At 43.8% G+C, this 27,933-nt stretch overlaps 2 protein-coding genes across 2 annotated transcripts; one reads left to right on the top strand and one right to left on the bottom strand.

Annotated features, from left to right (window-relative positions):
- The first annotated feature begins 563 nt into the window (after positions 1-563).
- Positions 564-4,509, top strand: LOC123160304 (uncharacterized). Its single transcript, XM_044578111.1, has 3 exons — positions 564-574; positions 1,986-2,552; positions 3,859-4,509. The coding sequence occupies exons 1-3, from the start codon at positions 564-566 to the stop codon at positions 3,881-3,883; spliced, it is 603 nt and encodes a 200-aa protein (XP_044434046.1). The 3' UTR covers positions 3,884-4,509.
- An 8,307-nt stretch (positions 4,510-12,816) lies between these two features.
- On the bottom strand, positions 12,817-16,564 carry LOC123182775 (uncharacterized). Its single transcript, XM_044595440.1, has 2 exons — positions 15,749-16,564; positions 12,817-13,146 (listed from the first exon to the last, which is right to left on the bottom strand). The coding sequence occupies exons 1-2, from the start codon at positions 16,547-16,549 to the stop codon at positions 12,985-12,987; spliced, it is 963 nt and encodes a 320-aa protein (XP_044451375.1). The 5' UTR covers positions 16,550-16,564; the 3' UTR covers positions 12,817-12,984.
- Between the last annotated feature and the right edge of the window lie 11,369 nt (positions 16,565-27,933).

Genomic DNA, 27,933 nt, shown 5'->3' with positions numbered 1-27,933 from the left:
ACACAAGAAGAAAGCATAAAAAAGGAAAATAAACTAGCATGGATATTACAGTGAAAAAGTATGAGCACCGACAACTAGCATGAGTGTGTGAATATGAATGTAATATCGATGAGAAATACTTACTCCCCCAAGCTTAGGCTTTTGGCCTAAGTTGGTCTATGCCCATGGATCAAAGTTGTAGTTGGGGTCATATACTATGATGCAGCAGCTATTGCCTCATGAGCTGCCGCTTGGAGACGAGCCGTCTCCGTCCTCCTCTTATACTCGTTCGCCTCCTCCCTGGTTATAATAAATCTCCCTTTTGTCTGAAAGTCAAAGAAAGTAGGAGCAGGAAGAGCAACATGGAAAATGCTGCGCCTATCAAACATTAGTGGGTACTGGAGAGGTTGTTCATTCCTTTCAATAAAATGATGGCGAACCATAGCCTCATATCCTAGATAAGTGGGAGGCAATTCCATATTACTCTCATGTATGGGTATCCCAAGAAAATTAGCCACACGGGTTGCATAAATTCCCCCAAAAGGTCTCCACTTAAACCATTATTATGCAACCTCCGTGCAGCAATGGCCCCCAAGTTATAGTGTTTATCTCCTAAAACAGCACTCCTGAGAACACTAAGGTCAGGGACACACATGTGACATGCTTCATCCTTACCATTTATGCACCTACCTATGAAGAGAGCAAAATAATGTATAGCAGGAAAATGAATGCTCCCTATGGTAGCTTGTGTTATATCTCTAGACTCCCCCACTGTAATACTAGCAAGAAAATCTCTAAGCTCAGATTTGCGAGGTTCACTAGCACTACCCCATTGTGGAAGTTTGCAAGCAGTATTAAAATCCTTTAAGTCCATAGTGTAAGATTGGCCATAGATATCAAATAGGGCAGTGTGAGAATTTACGTGAAGATGAAAATTTGAACCTTCTCACAAAGGAATCAGTTAGATGATAGTATTGAGGGCACTTATCTAGCATGAAGCCCTCGAATTCAGCCCTTCTCACAAAGCACATATGCATCAAATTCCTCCTTAATTCCTGCTTGGACCATGAAATCGTCTGACGGCCATTCACAAGGCCGCACTTGAGCTTCCCTCGGTGGTTCATCGTCCGCATCGTGTATTGCGGGCCTGGGTCCTTGCTTCCTTGAAGAACCACCTTGGTACATTTTCCTAAACATATTTCTTCCTCTGAAAAATTTCTGAAATTTTTAGTAACTTCAAATAAAGTGAACCAAACTCAACAAAATTAATACCAACTACTCCCACAAGTGCCTAGAGACTATATCATGCATTAGAATTACTTGGGACCATATAAATTTGTCATGCAAGCTCAAGAACAGGGTCACCTAGGCAGCAAAAATTTGCAATGAATAAAGCACTAGAACAAAAATTAATTGGACCATTGGAGGAGTCACATACCGAAGAACAATCTCCCAAAGCAGTTTTGTGAGTGGGGCTTTGAGCTAGGAGATCGAAAATCACAGCAAAATGAGCTAGAACTCGTGCTTGAGCTGGTTGGGTGATTTTTTGGGAGGAAGAAGGAGTAAGTGGTGGCTGGAATAAGTGGAGGGGAGCCACCATGGGCCCACGAGGCAGGGGGCACGCCCAGGGGGTGTGGGCGCGCCCTGGACCCTCGTGGCCAGGTGTTTGCTCCCCTGATGTGTTCTCAGTGCCAGATATTCTCAAATATTCTAGAGAAAATCATATTTCAATTTCGGGGCATTTGGAGAAGTTTTATTTTCGGAGTATTTTTTTATTGCACGGATAATTCAGAAAACAGACAGAAAATACTATTTTTACTTTATTTAATCTAAAGAACAGAAAGTAAAAGGAGGGTACAAAGAGTTGTGCCTTCTAACTTCATCCATCTCAACAATAAAACCTTATTTTCATGAAAATCAATTCATCAAAATCCTAACTTTCCTAACGCATCGATTGTTACCTTTCCTAATCGTACATTGTCGTTTCGCTTCGTATTGTTCCCAAGATATCGATCGATCAAATATTTGGTTTCCTTTCTTTCGCCTTTATTATTGATCGCCCCCCGCGTATCTCCATCCCTCGTTAAAAAGGAAAAAGGGGATGCGGACGATCCCCCACCTTGCATCTCAGGAACGAAAATCTCCCCCGCGGCCCTCACTCCTGCGCCTCGACGCTTCCGCCCGCCGCCCCACGCCTCGCATGGCTGGACGCCGCCATCTGCACCTACACGTGTTTCTGCGCCCCCTGCCGCCGCCGGCGCCCTTCGCTCCCCCCTCCTCCCTTACCCTCCCACCCCCTCCCCTCGTTTCTTCACCACGGCGTTGTGGCGCAGTACCGGGAAGACTTGGCTGCAGGTCACGGCGCAACTACATGGTGCTCATCGGCGCGACGGCTTCGTCATCAACAGCACGCTGTGGCGGGTCATGCTCGGCACCACCACGCTCGTCTCGTCGGCCGATCCAAGGCAAGGCGGCGGCTTCAGCATGAGGCGTAGGAGATGTATGAGGATGCGTGGAAGGCCAACATCCCAAACTTCAGGACTCTCTTTGTTCCATCGAGGACACCATCACAGGTGCGTCAATCTCAGTCCTCTCCCATCATTGTCATTAATTTTTGGTAGACTGTCCGGCTCTGTATTAGTGCTTGTATTAATCTTGATTTATTCAGCGTACTGAGTTGTCTTCAGGGCCGGCCCTGGCAATTCTGAGGCCCTAGTGCAAGTGTGCAACCGAACAAATCCATTTGATAACAAAGAGAGAGATTAAGGTGGTGATACACCTAGAAAAATCATTAAATTAGCATCGTTGGGCCCCTGCCTTCTTTGAGACTTGTGGTAATCCATGTGGGGGATGAAAGTAGGGGAAGAAAGAAGAAAGAACGAAGCGTCCGTGCGTTTTTTTTAGAGAAAAGGTATCAACGGCTGGCTCTGTAATATCTACACAGAACATAAGAATATAAGCTATGGGCCCCTCCCGTGGCTGGGCCCTAGGAAGTCGCACTCTTTGCCTAGGCCTAGGGCCGGCCCTGGTTGTCTTGTGAGATTGATTAGGTTCATATTTCGATTTTAATGGAGAATGAATGCTTTTTTTGATCAAGTGGAGAATAAAACCATGGCAAACAATATATGCAATCGGTTTGACAGCAGGTTGATTAAAACCATGGTAGACAATGTACTTTGAGAACCGCTGGAGCAATATATTTTCCCGTGTGGATTGAAAAAAAAACCTTAGTCATATAACAGTAAAAAGGACTATCGATAGATAATTAATCCTCTTTTTTTAATAGTTTTTACTTTCTACACATGACATTCTAAAACATGTTCATGATACCTGAAATGCCTATAAGTTATGAAGAGATCTGAAACGAGTATATTTCTGAAATCAGTGTGGCTGATGGCAAAATGCACACGCAGCAAAGCTGGCTTGCCTCAGGAGCTATCAAACCTGGGTAGCAGGGTAGATTGAAAAGGTGGATTGACTAGCAACAGACGCACACATAAGATAGCTGATTGGATAGCCACTGACACGTAAACATGCATTTTGTTTATATTTCTTCAACACACTGATTACAATGCTATTTCTATATTTCCAGAAGTAACTATTAATATTTTATCAATGTTTATCTCCTAGCCTTATCTTTATTAACTGGTGGTCAGTTTTCTTAATTATTTGTTGGTCAGAATTCTTCTGCATTTGTTGTTGTCTTATTGGCATAATCATTCAGTCATATTTTCTAGACTGTTGATTTCATGATTATTTATTGTGTGTGCGTTGCACAAACTATGTATCACCTCAATATGTTCATGATTATCTTAATTTATAGCTTCTTTAGTTGAGTGAATATCTCCAAAGTTTCTAACTTACAGTATCTGCTCACAGAGAGGAAGAGAGGAGCTTACTGTAGGATGCTAAGATCTTTCTTCACTGCCAAAGAGAGGAGTGAGGTGTTCGTGCTTTTGTTCATTTGCAGGACCATTGCTTCTTTCGTTTTTGTTTCTTATAACCACATCAGTGAAATCCTCTTCAATCTTAGCCTCCTTTGTTGCCAGGAACGTAGCCACGATATCCTGGCCGGTGATGCTACCTGAAGATCATGCAAAAAATTGTCATGTTAGGGCATTGTCGGCATGGGAACACCGGACCAGCGTGTGTGATGACGCCGTCTGGCAGGTTTTGACCACAACCCACTTTACAGGTGGACAGGTAGGGTCAACCACATGACTGGGTGATGTGGTGCACGAGTAGGCTAGGAGGAACAAGAATAGGAAGGACTGTAGTTGAGAGAAGATAATGCCATATTGTCATCTTGACTGAAGGTTGGGCACCTGACGATGCTTGTCAATCAGAACTCTGAAGGTATATTGTGTGATGCTTGTCAACGAGAACTCTGTAGGTTTTATGTCTTACACTTTTGACTTACATACATTACTGAATTAAAGAGATAGCAATGTTCAGGAGAAGATGCAGTGCTGCAAACAACTCATCATTCTCATAGTAGCTAGCAAATCATTTTATATTATATGAGTTATTCTACTCTTCATCTGTAATATACTTCAGGTTTGCATGGTGAGATGTCTTCAACAAAGGAGAGATGTACTGGTTGTAGATTTTCGGCTGGCTCCCGGGGCCAATTTTTTTAAATGAAAAAAAAAACAATACAATTTTTTTGGCGTACTTAGTCACATCCAAATGCTACCTGCAAATTTTGAGGCAAAAAGATAAAAAAAAATCGGCTTGTACAAAAAAAACAAATCGAACACCAAAAGTTACCCAAAAATGTCATCCCAAATTTGTTTGTTTTGCCGACGAAACACTGCCGTCGCATGAAAATTGTCATGTATGTTTGCGACACTAATACAATCATCTACCAAAAAATTCAGAATTTTTTGAAAATATTTAATATTGTTTTTCGCGTTACTGTTCACCTGGGAGCCAAAACGCCAGTCCCATACTACTGAAGATAAATGTTCTTGATCTGTGTCGCTTGGATAAGAGATCTGATGATGCTACTTCAGAACATTACGTGGTCTATAATCTGTGACATTCTGATGGTTGCATAGATTAGAGAGAAATATGGACAAGGTATTGTCCTTTTTCTTGCAATCTTAGTGTTAAATAATTACCCTGTACCTTAGTACCCATATATTGTTGGAATTTCGCCCATAGATCAATCACATCAAATCACACAGAACACGCACGCACAAAAATATTATGTCTAAGGGCCCTTGTCGTGCCCTTCTTTTCCCACTTCATTTCTCTTTTTCGTCTTTTCTTTACATGTTGATTCCAACGTAGATAACATTTTTGTATAGCAAAGGTGATAGCTAGATCATACAATATGCGATCTGCATGCCTAATTTGAAAAATACAATTTGTACTCATAGCATGACTTTTATCGCTCAATATGTCAGAAGCTTAGATTCTTTGGTGTTCATTTTACATCTTATTACGATGAGACGTACTTTCCATTGTGTTATGCCGCTAATGAAGTATCCAATTTATAATGTAGTGGCCAAATTCATGAACTAAGTAGGCGTTAACATTATAATACATCAACATGCCTTCTTGCTGTATTACACAAACACGCCTTCTTGCTGAATTACTAAGTAGGTGTAATCCCATTGTATATCTTTTCAGTTAATGGCGGGGCGCGGCCGGATCTGATGCGGGCGGCGTGCGGCAGGGCGGCGGCGGGGTGTGGAGGCGGCGCGGCGGCGGTGGACGTGCGGGAGGTCGCGGGCAGGCGGGCGGGAAAGGAAAGGAACTGGCGGTTGGGCATTCGCGGATGGTGGCTGGTTTTGGACTAGATGCACCTCGTGATATAAATTTGCACCGCGAGGTGTTGTATTTTACATCACGAGGAGGCCGCGGTCCAATTTTTTTTACATATGGACCGTCTGTTGGAGCTGCGTTTTTTTGCCTCAGACGGTCCAAAAGTTAGTTACTTTTACATTTGGACCATCTATTGGAGATGCTCTTATGCAACATTTACTTATGTGACAATTTGGCACATTTTATCACTCGGTTAGCTACTTAATCTGTTCACTAAACTGCACATCACTTTTTTACATTATCTATCGCAGAGGAGATGACACAATGACGAAGGGGGAGAAACCAAGCACGGCGAACCACCCATGCCAAGTTCACCGCAAGATTTACAACACCATCACCCACGAAAAACCACATTATAGGCTGACATAGATACATGAGCGATAGCAGAGAAGGGTCGTCACCAAAGTACGAACCCAATCCATGCCGCCCGCGCAACCAGGAAGGACATCCAGCATTCGCGCCCGCCACCCGCCACAAGGCAATGCCTGCCCACCATGGACGAGGCCGCCGCCTCGGATACGTGAGTCACTCCTCGCCTGCTACCACCAGTAGCATGCCACGAGCACGCAACCGGCCAGCCCAGCTGTCGCGCTGTTGCAACTCCATCTTCAACCCACCTCCTGCACAGAGCCCCTAGCCATGGCTGACCCGCACACAAGCAAGACCCCCTATACCAGATCTAGACGGTCCGAACACAGCTTCAGATCCGCCATCAAGACGTCGAGGATGAAGCCAAATCCGTGCGGGGCTAGATCGATGTCATGGTTCATACTATTCGAGGAATCACATATTTGATTTTCAAATATGCTTCTTTGTTGTTCCTGTTAATGTATATAGAAATAGACCAGCAAGCTAGCATAATATGGATGTCAATTTACTCTCTTATTGATAATCCAATTCATGAAAGAAAAGGTGTCCTATTGAGATGATATCCAGTATTTCTAACATTTTTGCACAACATATATTTCTAATTTCTTAAGCTACTACCTAGAGAATATGTTTCAATACAAATGTACTTTCAGAGAAAGCGCGTGCAGTCACATGGGTTGACGACTAGAGTTGCATTTTGAATATTGTATTATTGAAGTACCATCGCATTTTAGTGTCTGGAATGTACCCGTGTGACAATCTTTATAGAAGTTAGAAAGAGTTTATCTTGAAAACTGAATGCACGTTCATCTCTCGCTAGACATCTGGTAGCTCTTTTTATTATATTTATGAGAGATGGCCAACCGGATTTCGACAAGACACTTAGTACTATCGTGCAAGGTGGAGTCTGAGGAAGAAGACACGGAGGAGAAAGGATCGTGGAAGGAAGTAGAGTGCCACGTGGTCGCCGAGAAGAGGGGGGGGGGGCGAGGAGGAGATGCGTTTATCTACCACTTCAGGACCATGAGATATCATCCCAAGTGATTAGTCTATGACTCTCATGTCATATGACATTTTCCTTTGTACACATATTTTGTTAGCCCATGGCAACGCACGGGCATTATACTAGTATTAGTTAAAATTTTGGTCAACATTTGGCACAAATTACAAAGGGGACCAATAAACCACGATGGAGGTAGTACTGTCAATCCAGATCCTCACTCTGTCAAACATCAAACTATCCACGCATTTACACAATTTAACAACTGGTTGAATCCCAAAAATCTTAGTACATCTTCCACGAGATTCCCTCCCTCCCGCGTCGCTCCCATGAGGCGACTGGGGGGCAAACCCTAGCCGCTGGCTCGAGCCCCCATCCTCCCTTCCGTCCCTCGCCGCCACTAGGCCACGCAGACGGGCAAAGCCCGCCAGCGCTTGTGGCTGCGGGGCTCCTTCACATCCCGCGCGGAATTGGTTGGCACGGGTCAATCGTGTTCGGCGGTGCTGTGCGCTGGTGAGGGGCACGGAGGCGCAGCGGCGGGCTCTAGCTGCGGGATAGCAAGGGTCTGGTGTTGGGAATATTCCTTTAGAGACAATAATAAATTAGTTATTATCATATTTTCCGTTCATGATAAATAGATACTATTCATGTTAGAAGTGTATTGACCGAAAACTTAAATACATGTATGGATACATAAACAACAATCTTTAGCGTGCAATTAATAGCATATCAAATATCAAAATTTCGCGCTAATTACATAATTAATATGCAACTAATATTCTACATAATATCAACATGTAATTAATATTCTACCAAAAATATCAACATTTAATTAATATTCTGTCAAATATCAAAATATCAACATGCATTGCACGTACTCATTTACTAGTTATACAAAAGGAACAAATCCTACGATCAAAATAGCTCACATCAAAAAATCTTCGCATGATTAAAATCATGCAAAACATGTATAAAAATAATGTGAATCCAAGAGCCCCTCCTTAGTTGAATCAAAAAGTCATAGAACAAATAAAAAGGTGCAGGTGGACCAAATACAAAAGCTATTGGCTAAACACTGAAAATCTTAGAAAGACATCAATATGGTACTTCTCTATGCATATACAGTATGAATACAAAAATTTAGTTGATACTACTTTTGTAAGTAACGTATAAAACACTAGCGGAACAAGAACGACAGGCAAACAAAATAGCAATAAGAATAAAACAAAATAAATAAAAGCAAAATTACACACAACATTTGTTTTGATTCAAATAACTCACCATAAAAGAAACCACTGTTCAAACATATGACAAAACAGATACTAATGAGCACTCCCAAACAAGCAGATAGTAATGATAATACATGAGCGAAACTAATTCAAAGAATCTAATATTTTGAGCCGCTCACATCAGAAATTTCCTCGAAATAAGATCTAGCAATACAAATTCTGCAAGAGACATATGCTTTAAGTTACAACAACTCTGCCTAGTGCGCGAACATCGATCGACATACTACATAGATCCAATAATGAATGGTCCGGCTCCGCCATCCATATGTTCAAAGAAATCGAGCATGTCCCCATCCTCCATCTCAAGGTCCACCGGGGTCATATTTCCACGCACCCGCATGCCATCGTAGAGGAAGATGCCGTGCCATATGTCACGTCGGGAACCTTGTGGTACCACACGTCCATGAGTACCTGGAGCTTGTTGGTCATCCTCATGGTGTGGCGGACCCTTCTCCTGGCCCACCACCTTGATCGTCAACATCAGGGGCTTCACCGCCGCCTTCGAGTCCACCTTCTCACGGCCGCTGCCTGGCGGCGACATGGCTTCTGCTGTGTACCTGTCTCACTGTATGTGTGCACTTTTGCGTGGTGTCTGTGTAGTTGTGTTCAGATGCGTGGAAAGCGACGCGGCGAGGTGCTTATAAAGGGTCTGTACATCTTGAGTCTTAGGTGGTTCGGTCCCCCTTTGATTTCTTCAATCCAATTCGAATCAATTCATATCTGGTGATACGATACGGACGAACAACCCTGTGACGACACGTCGGTGCGGAGGATCACGACATTAATCATGCACCGCTGGCGCATCAACTGATATTATACGGAGGATTTTATGATCAATGACGAGAGAAACGCGTGTGGTGGTTAGCTAAATTTTTGGTTCGGATTTTGTACGCCCCCTCCCCTCTCATTGGTCTCACAGCCTTGGTACTCATGCACAAGGCAAATGGAGTGGACATGGATTTCCTACGCCCAGGCATGCGATCATTGGTACCACCAATGCACGTGGCATCCATCGCATGGTAGTGCCCCTCCACCCCTCTCGTGATTTTGTGTAAAATAAGAATGTAGGTGTATGCCGATTCCCTTCCGTAAATTCTAACAACACTAAAACAAAAAGCACAAATGGAGGAAATATTTCATCACATCCACAAAATGCACAACATGTGCCAAGATCTAGACCCACCACTAATGCAAATGTAGATGGGAGACAGGTCAATCAATACTGGCTTAACTAGAGCAGAGCATAGACAAATCTCTCCAATTCATAGTGAAGGAATCTCCCATCCCTCGATGGCTTCTTTCAGGACTGATCCGGGGAACCAAGTTGCCGATGACGAATCTCATGCAAAAAAAACTAGGAAATTTGTTCCATTTTTCACGATGAATTACATCCAAATTCTTAATTCTTCATTTTGAACCGATTGTGGCAAGACTTTTCGCATCCTGCAATTCGAAACTAATATGATTGCAAGACACATTTATGATTTATGGAATTTCATTGACAAACTATACCAAACAAATGTGGGGAGTGCAGACAGACCCATACCTAATTTTCCCCTCTTGAGTTCATAGACTAACAGGCAATATGATTAGTAGCAACATACGTGAAATTTCGAACTCATAAAGTGCATATAACGGACAAGAAAACAGGATTAAAAGGAAAACCTCATACTGTGCGGCTGCTGCCAAGTCAAAAGGCACATTTGAGAAAATCTTAATCATTGTTGCATCTGAGAACTCTTTCTATGGTTACCTTTTAAGACAGAGTGTTTGCAACATTGTTTGGAAGAATCTACATACCAAAAATGAACATCATTTTAACATATAGATCATCCTATCACTAAAGTTAATCACAACTTAAAGTAAATCGAGCAAGATATAACTATCTTGTGCACTTCATTAAATGAATATTCCCAAAAATAATTTATCCATTGGCTGATTTTTCTGCCTCATTTCCTCCGCAACCATAGAGAAATGCCAAGCAGCCAAAACTGTGTAAACATTCAAAGTCAAAATGATTGCAATTCATCTGAAAACTTGTGACATACTAATTCTTGTATTTCTTTTTTTGAATCGGCCTTGCGAAAACTTCCCAACTCGCAATGCAGATGTGATAGCCACATCTATGTATTAACTAGATCGAATCATATTTGATATATGATGTGCAAGAAACTGAATCAAATTACATCGATGAAAGGATACCAAATTTTTGGCATGAAACTTTTCTCAAAAGAGGAAGCTTATTTATTTTATAACAGGCACGCTAAAAATTATTGGATTTAGTATTAGAAGAAGTAATGACCATAAAGTGAAGAACTCTTCGGCAATGCAACAACGAACATTAACACGTTCTTGTTAATGGAGGTTACTTGTAGTTTGATTTCATTCTAATCACTTCCTTATGATCTAAGACAATCATTACAACTTATACACTATCATCAGAAAGATGAAAGAGAGGAGACATTGAATTACTGTAGGCCTAAAACACGATGTTGATGTGATTTTCATATGAAGATCAGCCTTAGAAATAAATTTAATGTTGTTTATGAATTTTAGGTGTCATGTAAACAAATTCTTTCCATAGAACCATGGTCCAACACTCGAGATCCCAAATAAAAACAATATAAACATAAATAGAAAATGCAGAGGTCGCAAATCTGTAGGCATTTCAAATAAAACAATAATCAATTCGGAGGCCAAAAGAAGCATGTAGAATTGAAAACATTGGATTTACACGTGAAGATATGAAAGACATATGTACTAAAATAGAACAATAAATGCGATGGAAGGTGACATAGGGATTGTATTGGAATACATGAAAAATATCAGAAGATGTCAATTTTTCTTTTCAATTCAGGTAGATGAGAATGATTTGGTAACTAAGATTTTTTGGCTGTCTCCAGAAATGTGTTGAACTATGCAATATTTAGTGATGTTATATGATTTTTTAGCAATGTGATTTTATATGATTTGACACCACATACATACAAATAGATGATGGGCGTCCATTTGGTTTGATTGTTGGGGTTAATACTCACAACAAAACTATTATGTTTGGTGCTACACTTATTGTGATGGAACTGTTGACACTTTTGGTGGATTTTTGGAACTTTCTAAAGGTAACAATGATATTTTTGACATAACGGGTTTATAAGTGTGTCGAACAAATGTTTGGCAGGTGTGGACTATGCGAAAATGCATGGCTACAAAGGATGTTTTTAATAAGGAAGGGGCACTAGTGTATAGTGTAGAGGACGCGGCTGTTATGATCCCGAGCTCATGCGTGCTCGGGTGAACAGTAAAATAATAAAATAAAATTTGAAAAATAAATTCAAAAAATTGTTATTTTTTGTGTGAAACTTTGATAAATGTTCTGATCGCTTGCAAAATTTTATCACCAGATGACATTCGTGTAAAATATGGAAATAATAATAAAATTAATGCTCCAAAATGCTATCACCAGATGACATTCGTGTAAAATGTGGAAAAAAAAACAAAGTCGATGCTCCAAAATGTTATTTTCTCATTTTGGAGCATTAATTTTGTTTCATTTTTCACTTTTAACACGAATGTGATCTGTTGATGAAATTTTGCAAGCTATGAAAACATTTGTGAAAGTTTCACACAAAAAAATCGGTTGTTTTCTATATTATTTTTTTGATTTTACTGTTCACCCGAGCTCATATGAGCTTGGTATCATAACAATACTTTCGATGAATACGCTCCCTACTCAAATGAGCACCAATCAAAGAAGTGAAAATATGAACAATGAATTGAAGAGATACATTAATATAAAATAAGGCCAATTACATTTTAGCCCTCAACTCAAACCCACTGCTCGGATTTACCCCTAATTCCCAAGCCTGCTCAAATTTACCACTCTGGCATTAGATGCCCTTATAAAAATGTCCTTATGTGCCATTTTCATGCAGTCAAAGGGCTTTGAAGTACGAAATGGTTTCACTTTCTTAGGTAAAAGCACAACATCACTGAAGAATTTCGAAGACAAACCACAAGAACGTCAACGCCAAGAGGCTTTGGGTGGTTGAATCTCCTCTGCCTCTTTAATTTCCCTGGCTAGTAGTGGCCAGCATGCAACGATCGGCTAGGCAAAATGCCTATATGCAGTAGTAAGTTAACAAAAAGGGAAGTAGAAAGCATTTCTGATACAAAAGCAAGAAGCAAAGGTCAGATCGGAGACTCGATGCGGCAAATATCACCATTTTCCAGGGAAAAGCGCCTCAAAAGGATGGTATACGAGCGCGCTAAAACTCACTTCTCTATGTACTACTAGCTTTGATTCTTGTTGTTTAGTCATCCAGAGCAGGCAGGACTACCAAAACCATATAAATCTCAAATCAGACCAAAGCCTCAACTATGAATTGAGAAGTGGTGATACCATCCATGCAATTATGTACATCCAACATTATCCCAAGAAAGCACCTATGTTTTCCCCCAATGATGGTACAAAATGACTCCATTTCTGAAGCAGTCACACATACTACAACGTCAACATCAGATGGCACCGATACAACCCTGGCAGCAGAACCAGGCCACCAAGATGCCCAGAAATGCGCCGGCGAAGACTTGCGACGGGGTGTGCCCTAACAGCTCCTTGAGCTTCCTTTCGCTGATCGGGTGGCCCTGGAACAGGTCCTCAACGATCTTATTGAGTACCTGCATCATCATCAACATAGAGCACACATTTCAGGTATGTAATAATAGGCAAACAACAGACGCTCATATGCAGGAATGATGTAGCCACGATATTTGAAGGGTGGGAGGTGCCAAAGAAAAGCAAGTTTAGTCACTAGGCCTGTATGTATCCGAAACCAAACCGAGAGACTTTGAGCGTGTTTGGTTGATGCTCTAGAAGTGCCAATTCAGTGTCATGAACTCAGAATGCGATAACCTATTCAGTGTCATGAACTCTGCAAGTTAGTTGCTCAAAGTTTTTGTGATTTAATTGAGTTAATTTAAAAAATTGACTGACCCGAGCCCTATATTACAGCCAGTTAGTGCAAGGTGAGGTGTGGTGTATCAACAAAGCAATGGAATGGCAGAAGTTCAAATTTGAGCTGCTAGCTAGTCACTACAGATTTATGAACAGCATCATAATAGTTACCACCCTGAATCATAAACCAACAAGCAAACTTATAAACTGGTGACCTGATCCATTATGGGTACTAAAGTCTACTAGTATGCATGCACGCGCAATGCGCGTCTTTACATTGCAGAGTGATTTTGGTGAAAATAAGTCATGAAAATGATGGAGAAATGAAACAAATGTCCATTGTGCATGTACTCAGAATTAGCATAAGAAAGCTTCTCATGTTCTTACTCAATCACTATCACATCAATATGTAATTTGCACAAAATTGGGGTACCTATTGCGGAAAATACATAGATGAACCCACTTCGAAAAACACATTTCTAAATGACAAGAAATTATGAAAAAAAGTACATATAGCTCACTTCGGAAAACACATTATGAAAAAACTACATATGAACCCATTTCGAAAAACACATTTCTAAATGACAAATTTCTGAAGAAAAAAAAGTTGCACGCAATCATCTCCACCATGTTCTACGTGCTAATAGAAAGTTTCATGGAAGAATTAAACAACTTTTTTTGCATGTGCAAAAAAGACAAAAAAAAATGTGTTGTGAAACGCTATTAGAAGCACTAAAATTTATCTTTTATACGGAGGCAAAATAAAAAGGCAACTATTTATAAAATTTTATCTCCCGCACATATTTCGCGAAGATGTACGCGTGATTTTGTGTATGTACTTTTTGACATTATCAAACATGTTTAAAATTTAGTAAAAAAAAACAGGCTCATATATACCTAGGTTTAGGTAGTGCCTACCTGCTATATTTCACTGTGGCATTTACTACAGCTTTCCACCCAGAATGCGGCAGTGAGGCCCTGTATCCTACTCCGTATGTGCAGGCTAAAAAAGAAGTATGTGCGGGCTGCACCTGGTTTGACTTGTTTACTTTTTACTTTCTATCCTTCTACTTTTTCACCTCCAGTCAGACTTAGTGGTACGGATCCCACTTGTTTCTCTGACCACCCAGGCCATGTAGCTATGTGGGTGTACTATAAAAACAATTTGTACAGATCCAGGCGAGGCCAATATGGCACGGTGACAGCTTGCTCCACGAACCGACATGCAGTGGGGTTTACTCGGCGCTAAACGATCGATGTTTCTGGAAGGACCCAGATAACACTGTACCAGCGAATCCCTGCACTATAAAGCCGTCGGATGAAGCCCAATGAACGGCCAGAAATGCATTTTAACGCGTGAATCCAAACATTCAAAACTCGTACGCTATATAGTAGTATAGATATAGATATAGATAGTATTGATAAAGAACAGCATGTTTAGTCTTGTACACCAAAAGAGACAAGCCATGCATGAAATCTTTCAGAATTCGAGTCAAGGCATCAAACAACTGACTGACTTCTGCAATTTAGCTAACTTGACAGGATTTCCAATCCAAGACCCTGAGACTGATATTATCTAGCTATATATAAAAAGATATGCAGTGCAATTGCACTGTAGTTAGTAAAAAAATACAACCAGAATAGTTTCGCAAAGATGGCAAATCATGGTCCCCATTCCAAATGCAGTTTCAAACTTTCAATTGTACTGCACATATGAACAATCAGTTTTCATTTTTCAAAGGAGGGTGGTTAGACCTGTCTAACAATGAAAACATACAAGCAATCCGAATAAAATGAAATCTAGTCCTGGATGTACACCAGACAATGGGCTGAGAACTTCCTTGAGCTCAAGTCTTAACATTCAGCAAAATTTGATCACACTAAATCAACTAAAGCAGAGTAACAAGAACAAGAGTACAAGCTTAATAACAGACTAGCTAGTATCAATCTAGATCCTCAAACTGTGCACGCATTCATGCAATGTAACAACTGGTAGAATCCCAAAAATCCTAGTAAATCTAGCATGAAAGTATGAAACGGCATGTAGCACCATTATGGACCGAACATTTGACAGTTTATCCCCGGTGAAGGATGGCATGGATGCCCAGAGGTGTGAGCTGAGCTCAAACTCGTCCACCCGTTGACAGAACTGGAAAACATTCTACTCCCCAAACAACAATGAGCTCAAACTCATCCATCCTCTGAACTCTGCTTCACTTTATACAGTGAGCTCTGCTCATCTAACACAACATTTGGCAGAATAAAACCTACGGTGCAACGAAATACAGATCACAGAATGGATAAATTCAAGCAGCACGAGCTCACCTCGGCCTGCATCCCGGCGTGGCGCCGGACGCCGGTGGCGTCGTACATGACGATGAGGCTGAAGCCGAGGCAGACGGGGAAGAGCGCGTCGCCGACGCCGTGGCAGAGCGCGACGGAGGCGGTGAGCGCGGTGCAGAGCGCGGAGTGCGAGGAGGGCATGCCCCCGGAGCTGCACAGCGTCCGCAGGCTCCACCGCCGCTCCACCACGGAGGTGAGCAGGGCCTTGGCGGCCTGCGCCACCGCGAACGCCACCATCCCCGACACGAACGTCGGGTTCGCCGCAAGCGCCAGCAGGTACGGGCTCTCCCGCGCCTTGGTCACCGCCGCCGCCGTCGTGCTCATCAGCAGCGTCCCTATCCCCGCCCCGCCTCCTCCTCCTGCCGCAGCCAGGTCGGGCAGCTCCCCCCGCGCGCGCCCTCCCCTCAGCGCGGCGGCCAGGATCCGGTAGAGCGGCGGCGAGGACGAGGGACACGGCGCGGCGGCATCGGCGGGCGCGGAGGCTAGCGTCTGGAGACAACGACGGCGGCCGTGGCGCGGGGGCTTCGGCGCCTTGGGGACGTGGTCGAGGAGGCTGGGGAAAGCGCTAGAGAAGCGGCTGGAGCTGAGAGCCTCCATGGCTGCTGCTCCGCATCGCCGCCGGAGGACCCCGCGAGTGAGCGCGAACGGAGGAGCTGGTGTGGCCGTGGCGATTGCGTGGGGGCTCAGCACTGACAGACACCTCACTGGACGGAAGTCCGAAATGCCCCTGATGTTTCTCGAGTCTGCGGGGCGCGCAGCGACGGGCAGTCTGGGGATTTCCATGGAGCACGTCGGAGCTCCAGTCGTCCAGTGGGCATATTACCGCGAAGATTCTGGGACGAGGTCGCCGTCTTGAAGCCGGCGCAGCCAATCCGGTGGGGTCACGTGCACAAGTTGCCAGAGCAAGCCGGGTCGTGGGACCTCCTTGTCGGAGAAGGTCCCGCTTTACAACGTGGGAGCTCGTGGATTTAGTCGTTCGAGGAAAATATGCAAATAATTCATCAGCCTTTACAGCATCTACCCACCGGACCTCTCAAACCCGTCTCATACACTCGGGTGCCGCCCGGTCATCGGCGGAGCTACGTTGTGGGCGAATAGGCCATGGCCCGCCCGGACTTTTAGCAAAATTACAAAACTATACATAGGATCACCCCATGAATACAAAGCACTACAAGATTTTAGCCTAATTAAGCATCAATCTCAGTCTGGCCCGCCCAACTTTATATTTCTAGCTGCGCCATTGCGTCCAGTCACTATCTGGTCACGATTTTTTGACCCAGACAGCCCCTCAAACGCACGGGCTGACCGGCACCCCCATATCCAGCCCAAATATGAGGCGGATACGGGGCGCCCGGGCACGCCTGCCACGTCGACTTGACGGCATGGCCCCATGTTAGATAATAACGAGAATAAACGAGACAAAGAGACACGGATTTTTACGTGGAAACCCTTGCGGGAGAAAACCACGGACGCACGAAGGCGCAATCACTATGAGGAGGAGTATTACAAGCACGAGACGACAGACCGTCTGACGTGCGACTACATGGAGTATATATGAGGGGCAACACATAGGAGTCCTTGTAGGACAAGTAAACGAGTTGTACTCGTACGCGTCGACGCCAACGCAAAGGCCCACACCGGTTGTACTACGTCTAGTCCAACACGGTATTAGAATTTGGATCACAATTTAACAATCTCCACCTTGAGCCAAATTCCCTCCAGTAGTCGAAGAAAGTGAATAACTCCATCCAAATCAGCATAAACACCTTATGCGTCAAAGTCCAGAAGACTAGTGAGAAATACCAACTAAGCCTGAGTAAAGCTCAAACTTATTGGTCGGAACTGGCTTTGTCATCATATCAGCAGGATTATCATGAGTACTTATCTTGCATACCTTCAAATCGCCTTCAGCAACAACATCTCGAATATAATGAAATCTGACATCAATGTGCTTTGTTCTCTCATGATACATTGGATTCTTTGTAAGATATATGGCACTTTGACTGTCAGAAAATATGGTAGGGCAAGATGAATCTCCACAAAGCTCAGTGTACAAACCTCTCAACCAGATAACTTCTTTGCATGCCTCAGAAATAGCCAAATACTCGGCATCAGTGGTGGAACAAGTCACAATAGACTGCAAAGTTGCTCTCCAACTCACATCACAACCACCAATGGTGAAAACATAACCTGTGAGTGATCTTCTCTTATCCAAATCACCAGCAAAATCAGAATCAACAAAACCAACAAGTCCATCTCCAGTTTTCCCAAACTGTAAATAAGCATTAGAAGTACCACGCAGGTATCTGAAAATCCACTGAACTGCTTTCCAATGCTCTTTTCCAGGATTAGCCATGTATCTACTGACAACATTCAATGCATAAGATAAATCCGGACGAGAACAAACCATGGCATACATAAGTGAACCAACTGCACTCGAATAGGGAACTCTAGACATGTACTCAATATCTGCATCTGACTTAGGACATAAGGCTGATGATAACTTGAAGTGTGCAGCTAACGGAGTACTTACTGGCTTGGCATTATGCATATTAAAACGACGAAGAACTTTATCAATATATCCCTTCTGACTTAGATACACTTTTCCAGATGGTCTATCTCTGGATATTTCCATGCCAAGTATTTTCTTTGCTGCACCCAAATCCTTCATCTCAAATTCATTACTCAATTGCTTCTTTAGTTCATCAATATCTGACATACTCTTTGCAGCAATAAGCATATCATCAACATAAAGAAGCAAATAAATAGTTGAACCATTGACAATTTTCAAATAGACACCTATCATAATTAGACCTTTTGAAACCTTGAGAGAGCATAAAGGTGTCAAATCTCTTGTACCATTGTCTAGGGGATTGCTTCAATCCATAAAGAGATTTCTTTAACTTACAGACAAGCTTTTCTTTTCCAGGAATAACAAAACCTTCAGGTTGTTCCATATAAATATCCTCTTCTAATTCTCCATGTAAAAATGCAGTTTTAACATCCAATTGTTCAAGCTCAAGATCATGCATGGCAACAATACCGAGTAAAGTGCGAATAGAGCTATGCTTCACAACAGGAGAAAAGACTCCGTTATAGTCAATACCTGGAATCTGACTGTAACCTTTAGCAACTAACCTTGCTTTATATCTTGTCTCATCATTAGGAGAAACACCTTCTTTCCTCTTGAAAACCCACTTGCAACGAATAGGTTTCTTCTCTCTAGGTAATCTTACTAAATCCCAAGTGCCATTCTTTTCAAGTGATTCCATCTCATCATGCATAGCGGTCATCCACTTATCACTATCACCAGAAATAATAGCCTCGGAATATGAAGAAGGCTCAGAATTACCTTCAATTTCTTCTGCAACAGATAAAGCAAAAGAAACAATATTGCACTCTTCAATTAACCTCTCAGGTTTATTAATACCCCGCCTAACTCTGTCACGTGCAAGATTCCAACTGGGCGGAACAACAGGCTGATTTGGAGTGGGAGTGACATGATCATCATTAACGACGGGTTCATCATGTGCATCAACAATTTCATTACCAGAAGTATCACCTGAATCAATAACATGCTCCACCTGAACAGTAGGCTCCTGAACAATAGGCTGCTGTTCACTCTCAATGGGAACATTAGTAGATGAAACATCATGTAACATAGCAGATTCATTAAAGATAACATTTCTGCTAATAACCACCTTCTGGGTTTCAGGATTCCACAATTTAAAACCTTTAACACCAGACTTATAACAAAGAAAGATGCACTTAACAGCCCTAGGCTCCAATTTTCCATTATCAACATGAGCATAAGCAGTGCAACCAAAAACTCTCAACTGTGAATAATAAGCAGGTGAACCAGACCGTACCTCAATTGGAGTTTTCTTATTAAGAGCAATAGATGGTGAACGGTTAATAAGAAACAAGCAGTGGAAGCGGCCTCAGCCCAAAAACGCCTATGCAAACCTGCATTGGACAACATGCAAGGGGCTCTGGAAATAATGGTCCTGTTCATACGCTCAGCAACACCATTTTGTTGAGGAGTATAAGGAACGGTGTAGTGTCTGACAATGCCTTCAGACTTGCAATAATTCTTAAATTGCTTAGAACAGAATTCCATACCATTATCAGTGCGAAGTATTTTTACCTTCTTTTCAGTTTGTCTTTCAATCATAATCTTCCACTCCTTAAATGCTGAGAATGCTTCATATTTATGCTTCAAGAAATAAGGCCAAAATTTTCTCAAATAATCATCAATAATAGTCAGCATGTAACTGGCACCACCAAGTGACTTCTTGCGAGATGGTCCCCATAAATCAGAATGCACATAATCAAGAATACCTTCAGTTGTATGAGTCGAAGTGTTGAACTTCACCCTCTTGTGTTTGCTGAAAATACAATGCTCGCAAAATTTCCATTTACCAGGTTCATATCCATCAAGAAGACCTCTCTTATTTAACTCGTCCAAACCAAGTTCACTCATATGTCCAAGACGCATATGCCAAAGGTTAGCAGCATCACAATCAGAATTCTTTGAAATAACTGGAGTAGCGTTACCTGAAACAGTAGAACCCCGAAGGTAATAAAGACCATTGGTCGAACTCAAATCACCTTTCATCACAATAAGGGAACCTTTGGTGACTTTCAAAACACTATCTCCACCTGAATACTTGTACCCCTTTGCATCAAGGGCACTCATAGAAATAAGATTTCTCTTCATCTTCGGAATATACTAAACATCTGTCAAAGTTCTGATTATGCCATCAAACATCTTGATTCGAATAGAACCTATGCCTTCAATCTTGCATGGTGAATTATCAAAACCCAAAACGGAACCAGCAGAAGTAGTGGAATCAAAAGTATTAAACCAATCTCTATGTGGACACATATGAAAAGTGCATGCAGTGTCAAGTACCCACTCATCATTGGTCTTAGCACATCCAGCAATAACGACAAGAGCATCATCGGAACTATCATCACGAGCAACGTTCGCAGAATTTTCACCTGGTTTGTTACCTTTTCTCTTTTCCTTGTTCTGCAACTTGAAACACTCAGAGATGTCATGCCCGTCTCTCTTGCAATACCTGCAATACTTCTTGTCTCCGGATTGCGACCGGCCCCTGTAGCCGTTTTTACTTTTGCCTCTATTTCCATTATTGGAGTTCTTCTCCTTTGTCCTGCCACGAACAGATAATCCCTCGTCTTGGGATGAACTCGAACCATCATGAGGCACCATTAATTTCATCTTCTCCTTAGAGTTCAAAGCTTCATAAACTTCATTAAGTGTGAGAGTATCACGACTGTATAATATGGTGTCTCTAAAATTGGTATAAGAACTTGGCAGTGAACAAAGTAACATTAAAGCAGTATCTTCCTCGTCATACTTAACCTCCATTGCAGCTAGATCAGATATGATCTCTTTAAATTCTGAAATATCATTCAAAACATTACCTCCCTCGGGTAACCTGTGCAGGAATAATTTTTGCTTCAGATGCATCTTGCTGGTGAGATCTCTAGTCATGCAAATCCCTTCCAGATTTAACCATAGAGCGGCGGCTGTTTTCTCGCTCAAAACTTCCTGTAAAATATTATTATGCAAATGGAGTTGAATTTGTGACAAATCCTTACAATCAATTCTTTTCTCCTCATCAGTCCAGTCCTGAATTCTATTCTTTCCAAAACTATCCAGTGCTTCATCATAGTCGGACTGTGCCAACAACGCCCGCATCTTGACTTGCCATAGGGTAAACCTTGTGTCACGGTCCAGCAGCGGAAGATCGTACTTCATGGATGCCATGAGTAGATAAATCTATGCACAAAGTAGTACAAGCCGGTAGAAAAATGCTTGATAGATTTAATTATGCGGAGCAAAAAACTAAAACAAATAGCACCTGGCAGTTTCCTCGGTTAGATGTAGCGACTGGAGTTTAAAAGCACAAGAGCCAAACTAGCACAAGCTCACGTGAGAACTAGGAGACTCTGGTCTTCACGTGAACAGTACCCAAATAGTACTCTGTAGATGAATTGGCTTCAATCGTGGACTAGTAGCTGTAGCCACGCAATCCACTTCAAGCAAAGAAAAAGCGCTAGCGGCTGCCTCGGGACTTGAGCGGTACGTGGAGAAGCACAGGAACTTGGCGACTTGTGATTTGACAGCAGGGTGGATTGCTCGGGTAGGAATCGGATCAGCAGTAGAAAAAACTGTCGGTCTCGACTTTTACTCGATCTGGCTTCGGATCGCCAGGTGGCGTCGGCGGCGGCGCACGGGACGCCGTAACCCTAATTCTCTCGTCTCTTAAATCTCGTATCTGAAAACTTGGCTCTGTATACCACTGTTAGATAATAACGAGAATAAACGAGACAAAGAGACACGGATTTTTACGTGGAAACCCTTGCGGGAGAAAACCACGAACGCACGAAGGTGCAATCACTATGAGGAGGAGTATTACAAGCACGAGACGACAGACCGTCTGAGGTGCGACTACATGGAGTATATATGAGGGGCAACACATAGGAGTCCTTGTAGGACAAGTAAACGAGTTGTACTCGTACGCGTCGACGCCAACGCAAAGGCCCACACTGGTTGTACTACGTCTAGTCCAACACAGTACTAGAATTTGGATCACAATTTAACACCCCACACGAACTAGCTGGGAAACCCGACGGTCCGACGGGCGCCTCGACCGTCGCCGCGGTGTGACTGCCGCGTGGCGCCGCTCCAGCTCGCCACCCGAGGCCTTAGCTGGCTATTTAAGCCGGCCAGCGCCCCCAGCCCTAGCACATCCGCCTCTTCCCTCCCTCCGCCGCCACTCGAGCCCGTTAGCCATGCCCCCACGCCACCGCTACTACATGATCCAGCACCGTCCCTTCCTCCTTGAGCAGGTCCAGATCCATAGGGAAGCAGGGCTACCTCTGGAACCGGAGGAGGATTTCGAGGAGGTTGAAGAGGAGGTGTCGGGGGCGGAGAAAGAGAAGGAGGAGCAGGAGCCGGCGGAGGAGGAGGAGCAGGAGCCGACGGAGGAGGAGCAGGAGCCGGCGGAGGAGGAAGAGGAGGAGGAGGAGCAGTCGGTGGAGCGCCGCCGCTGGATGTGGGGGCGGAGGAGGCGCCGGCAATGGAGGAGGACATGGGCATGTGGCCGGAGCAGCACGCCATCCTGAACTCCATCCTCTCGGAGTCGGCTGCGGAGGCCAGGCGTCGCCGTCGGCAACAGATGGAGGTGGCGCAGGCGGCCCAGGCTCCGGCGCGGGCGGCTCCGGCCATCTCCGACAATGACAAAATTTGAGTAGTATAGAACGTAGTACATAGCTATATATATTCTGCATGCTTTTTTATGGATTTAGGGGATGAATATGAGAGAGTTGTATGTGGAGAAGGAAATATGAGGAGTGACCGGTCAGTGCCCGCGGACGGGCGCCTCCGCGGGCGTTTGAGGGGCCGGATTTGCCAAGTCCGGCTGTAGATGCTGTTAGAGCATCTATATATCTACAGCCAGACCTAGCTAATCCGGCCCCTAAAACATACTCCCTCCATTCCACAATAGAGTGCATATAGATTTTTCTGAAAGTCAAAAATTGCCAAGTTCACTAGTAGAAAACAGGGCTTTTGTTCGGGCATGGCAAGCCCATTAGTCCCGGTTCAGTCACGAACCGAGACCCATGGGGGCATTCATCCCGGTTCGTGAGCCCAGGGGGCCGGCCGGGGCCTCGTGGGCATTGGTCCCGGTTCGTATGGAACCATTTGTCCCGGTTCGAGGCACGAACCGGGACTAATGGGCCTCGCTCCTGGCCCACAACCATTGGTCCCGGTTCTTGGCATGAACCGGGACAGAAGGCCCAGATTTAGTACCGGTTCTAGCCACGAACCGGGACAAATGAGCTGCCTATATATACCCCATCGCCGCAGCAAAGCACTCCACAGTGCTCTATTTTTTCTGGCCGTCGAGGGGAGGGCATTTGGGTGCTCTAGCTCACCTCCTATGAACATGAGGTGTTCGATGAAATGTCTGAGCCACCCTAGTTAATCTTTCTCCTCTCGAAACTCGACCTCCGAGCTCCATTTTCCCCGAGATTTGTCTAGGTTTAGCGGTCCGTAACGTCTCGTCCCCGTCTTCACCGCCGTCGATCACCCGCGCCGATCTCGTCGCCAGCACCACCGTGGTGAGCCTCTTGTTCTTATCTTCTTTCTGAAAGAAACAAAAATTCTTACTTCAGATAGATACTTGTCTAATTTTGTTACTTTTATTATTCCTTCTTATTATATAGTGCGATGGTTTTGGTATCCGCCCCCGTCGGCCCTCGTCCTGTCTATGATTCGGATGTGGTATATATTATCTTTTTATAACTATTTGGTTCATTTATTGTTTATGACAATTATGCCGACCAACGTGTCATAGATTTTATTTATCTAGGAGGTGGTTGAACTGGAAATTCCAACCGACCCTATTGTCGAGAGGTTAAATTTAGTTGAAGAAGAAAACAATTACTGGAAGGAAAAAATAAAAAAAATTGAGGAGGAGAAGATGATATTGGAGTTGCATGTTGTGGATGTCGTCGATGATCACAAGATCAAGATGGATGCAATGCGCTTGAAGATTAGAAAGATTAGAAAATATGCCATTCATACCGAGGCTTGGTATCATTATGCCGTTGGATCAATTGTTACCTTGGTTGCGATTATGATCGCATTTGTTTTCGCATTGAAATGTTTTACATAGTTTCAATGTATGGTTTAATTAATTAGATGCTCTGGAGAGCTATATGTTGTTAGATGAGAACTATGTATGTACTTTGGTTTTAATGTGATGATGAACTTATATTAATTTGGTCACTTAATTATCTATTCATGATGTTCTGTAATGGTTTTTGACACACTTAATTATATATAATGCACGCAGATGAACCGACAATGGATGTACGGTGACAGACACACCTCCGAGTACATTAAGGGCGTGCATGATTTTCTCGAAGTGGCTGAGGCAAACATGCAGAATGGTTTTATGTGTTGTCCATGCCCTACATGTGGGAATACGAAGTCTTACTCTGACCGGAAAATCCTTCACACTCACCTGCTTTACAAGGGTTTAATGCCACACTATAATGTTTGGACGAGGCACGGAGAAATAGGGGTTATGATGGAAGACGGCGAAGAAGAAGAGGACGATGACAACTATGTGCCCCCTGAATACGGTGATGCTGCAACGGGGGAAGCTGCTGAAGATCAAGAGGAACCAGACGATGTGCCCAATGATGCTGCAATGAGGGAAGCTGCTGAAGATCAAGAGGAACCAGTGCCCGATGATGATGATCTCCGCCGGGTCATTGTCGATGCAAGGACGCAATGCGAAAGTCAAAAGGAGAAGCTGAAGTTCGATCGCATGTTAGAGGATCACAAAAAAGGGTTGTACCCCAATTGCGAAGATGGCAACACAAAGCTCGGTACCGTACTGGAATTGCTGCAGTGGAAGGCAGAGAATGCTGTGCCTGACAAAGGATTTGAGAAGCTATTGAAAATATTGAAGAAGAAGCTTCCAAAGGATAACGAATTGCCCGATAGTACATACGCAGCAAAGAAGGTCGTATGCCCTCTAGGATTGGAGGTGCAGAAGATACATGCATGCCCTAATGACTGCATCCTCTACCGCGGTGCGTACAACGATCTGAATGCATGCCCGGTATGCGGTGCATTGCGGTATAAGATCAGACGAGATGACCCTGGTGATGTTGACGGCGAGCCCCCCGGGAAGAGGGTTCCTGCGAAGGTGATGTGGTATGCTCCTACAATACCACGACTGAAACGTCTGTTCAGAAATGAAGAGCATGCCAAGTTGATGCGATGGCACAGTGAGGACCGTAAGAAAGACGGGAAGTTGAGAGCACCCGCTGACGGGTCGCAGTGGAGAAAAATCGAGGGAAAGTACTGGGCTGAGTTTGCAGCTGACCCAAGGAACGTATGGTTTGGTTTAAGCGCGGATGGCATTAATCCTTTCGGGGAGCAGAGCAGCAATCACAGCACCTGGCCCGTGACTCTATGTATGTATAACCTTCCTCCTTGGATGTGCATGAAGCGGAAGTTCATTATGATGCCAGTTCTCATCCAAGGCCCTAAGCAAACCGGCAACGACATTGATGTGTACCTAAGGCCATTAGTTGAAGAACATTTACATCTGTGGAATGGAAATGGTGTACGTACGTGGGATGAGCACAAACAGGAGGAATTTAACCTGCATGCGTTGCTGTTTGTAACCATCAACGATTGGCCCGCTCTCAGTAAACTTTCAGGACAGACAAACAAGGGATACCACGCATGCACGCACTATTTAGATGACACTGAAAGTATATACCTAGACAAATGCAGGAAGAATGTGTACCTGGGCCATCGTCGATTTCTTCCGACCAACCATCAATGTCGAAAGAAAGGCAAGCATTTCAAAGGCGAGGCAGATCACCGGAAGAAGCCCGCCATGCGTACCGGTGATCACGTACTTGCTATGGTCAATGATTTACACGTAATCTTTGGAAAGGGTCCCGGCGGACTAGCTGTTCCGAATGACGCTGAGGGACACGCACCCATGTGGAAGAAGAAATCTATATTTTGGGACCTACCCTACTGGAAAGACCTAGAGGTCCGCTCTTCAATCGATGTGATGCACGTGACGAAGAACCTTTGCGTGAACCTGCTAGGCTTCTTGGGCGTGTATGGGAAGACAAAAGATACACCTGAGGCACGGGAGGACCTGCAACGTTTGCAAAAAAAGGACGGCATGCCTCTGAAGCAGTATGAAGGTCCTGCCAGCTACGCTCTTACGAAAGAAGAGAAAGAAATCTTCTTTGAATGCCTGCTCAGTATGAAGGTCCCGACTGGCTTCTCGTCGAATATAAAGGGAATAATAAATATGCCGGAGAAAAAGTTCCAGAACCTAAAGTATCATGACTGCCACGTGATTATGACGCAACTGCTTCCGGTTGCATTGAGGGGGCTTCTACCGGAAAACGTCCGATTAGCCATTGTGAAGCTATGTGCATTCCTCAATGCAATCTCTCAGAAGGTGATCGATCCAGAAATCATACCAAGGCTAAGGAGTGATGTTGCGCAATGTCTTGTCAGTTTCGAACTGGTGTTCCCACCATCCTTCTTCAATATCATGATGCACGTCCTAGTTCATCTAGTCGACGAGATTGTCATTCTGGGGCCCGTATTTCTACACAATATGTTCCCCTTTGAGAGGTTCATGGGAGTCCTAAAGAAATATGTCCGTAACCGCGCTAGGCCAGAAGGAAGCATCTCCATGGGCCATCAAACAGAGGATGTCATTGGGTTTTGTGTTGACTTCATTCTTGGCCTTAAGAAGATAGGTCTCCCTAAATCGCGGTATGAGGGGAGACTGACTGGAAAAGGCACGCTAGGAGCGGACTCAATAATATGCAGGGACGGGCATTCTTGGTCTCAAGCACACTACATAGTTCTACAGAACTCTACCTTGGTGACCCTGTATGTCGATGAACACAAGAACAGTCTGTGCTCCAAACACCCGGAGCAGTGTGACGACTGGATTACATGTGAACACATCAGGACTTTCAGCAGTTGGTTGGAAACACGTCTCAGAGGTGACACCACTGTTTGTGATGAGTTGTACTCGTTGTCCAGGGGACCATCTTCGACTATATTGACTTACAAAGGATACGAGATAAATGGGAATACATTTTACACGATCGCCCAAGATCAAAAGAGCACCAACCAAAACAGCGGTGTCCTCTTTGATGCTGCAACCGAGAGGGGAAAGGACACATATTATGGTGACATAATGGACATATGGGAACTTGACTACGGACATGATTTTAAGGTCCCTTTGTTTAAGTGCAAATGGGTCAATCTGTCAGGAGGCGGGGTACAGGTAGACCCACAGTACGGAATGACAACAGTGGATCCGAACAATCTTGGGTACACTGACGAACCGTTCGTCCTAGCCAATGATGTGGCACAGGTTATCTATGTGAAGGACATGTCTACCAGACCGAGAAAAAGAAAAGATAAGGAAGCGAATACATCATACGATGAGCCAAAGCGCCACATAGTTCTTTCAGGAAAAAGGGACATTGTAGGAGTGGAGGGCAAGACAGACATGTCTGAAGATTATGAAAAGTTTCATGAAATTCCTCCCTTCAAAGTC

The sequence above is a fragment of the Triticum aestivum genome, chromosome 1D (assembly GCF_018294505.1).
Source record: "Triticum aestivum cultivar Chinese Spring chromosome 1D, IWGSC CS RefSeq v2.1, whole genome shotgun sequence".
Classification (NCBI taxonomy): Eukaryota; Viridiplantae; Streptophyta; class Magnoliopsida; order Poales; family Poaceae; genus Triticum; species Triticum aestivum.
The sequence above is the reverse complement of the archived record's forward strand: the minus strand, read 5'-3'. Positions and strand labels throughout refer to the sequence as shown.

What these genes read in the sequence shown, in the direction of transcription:
- LOC123182775 (XM_044595440.1), bottom strand. Translation starts at nt 16,549, where the DNA reads ATGGAAATCCCCAGACTGCCCGTCGCTGCGCGCCCCGCAGACTCGAGA. An exon ending in ACGCCGGGATGCAGGCCGAG is followed by an intron (nt 13,147 to 15,748) that starts GTGAGCTCGTGC and finishes ATGATGATGCAG; the next exon opens with GTACTCAATAAGATCGTTGA.
- LOC123160304 (XM_044578111.1), top strand. An exon ending in CATCGAGGACACCATCACAG is followed by an intron (nt 2,553 to 3,858) that starts GTGCGTCAATCT and finishes ATCTGCTCACAG; the next exon opens with AGAGGAAGAGAGGAGCTTAC.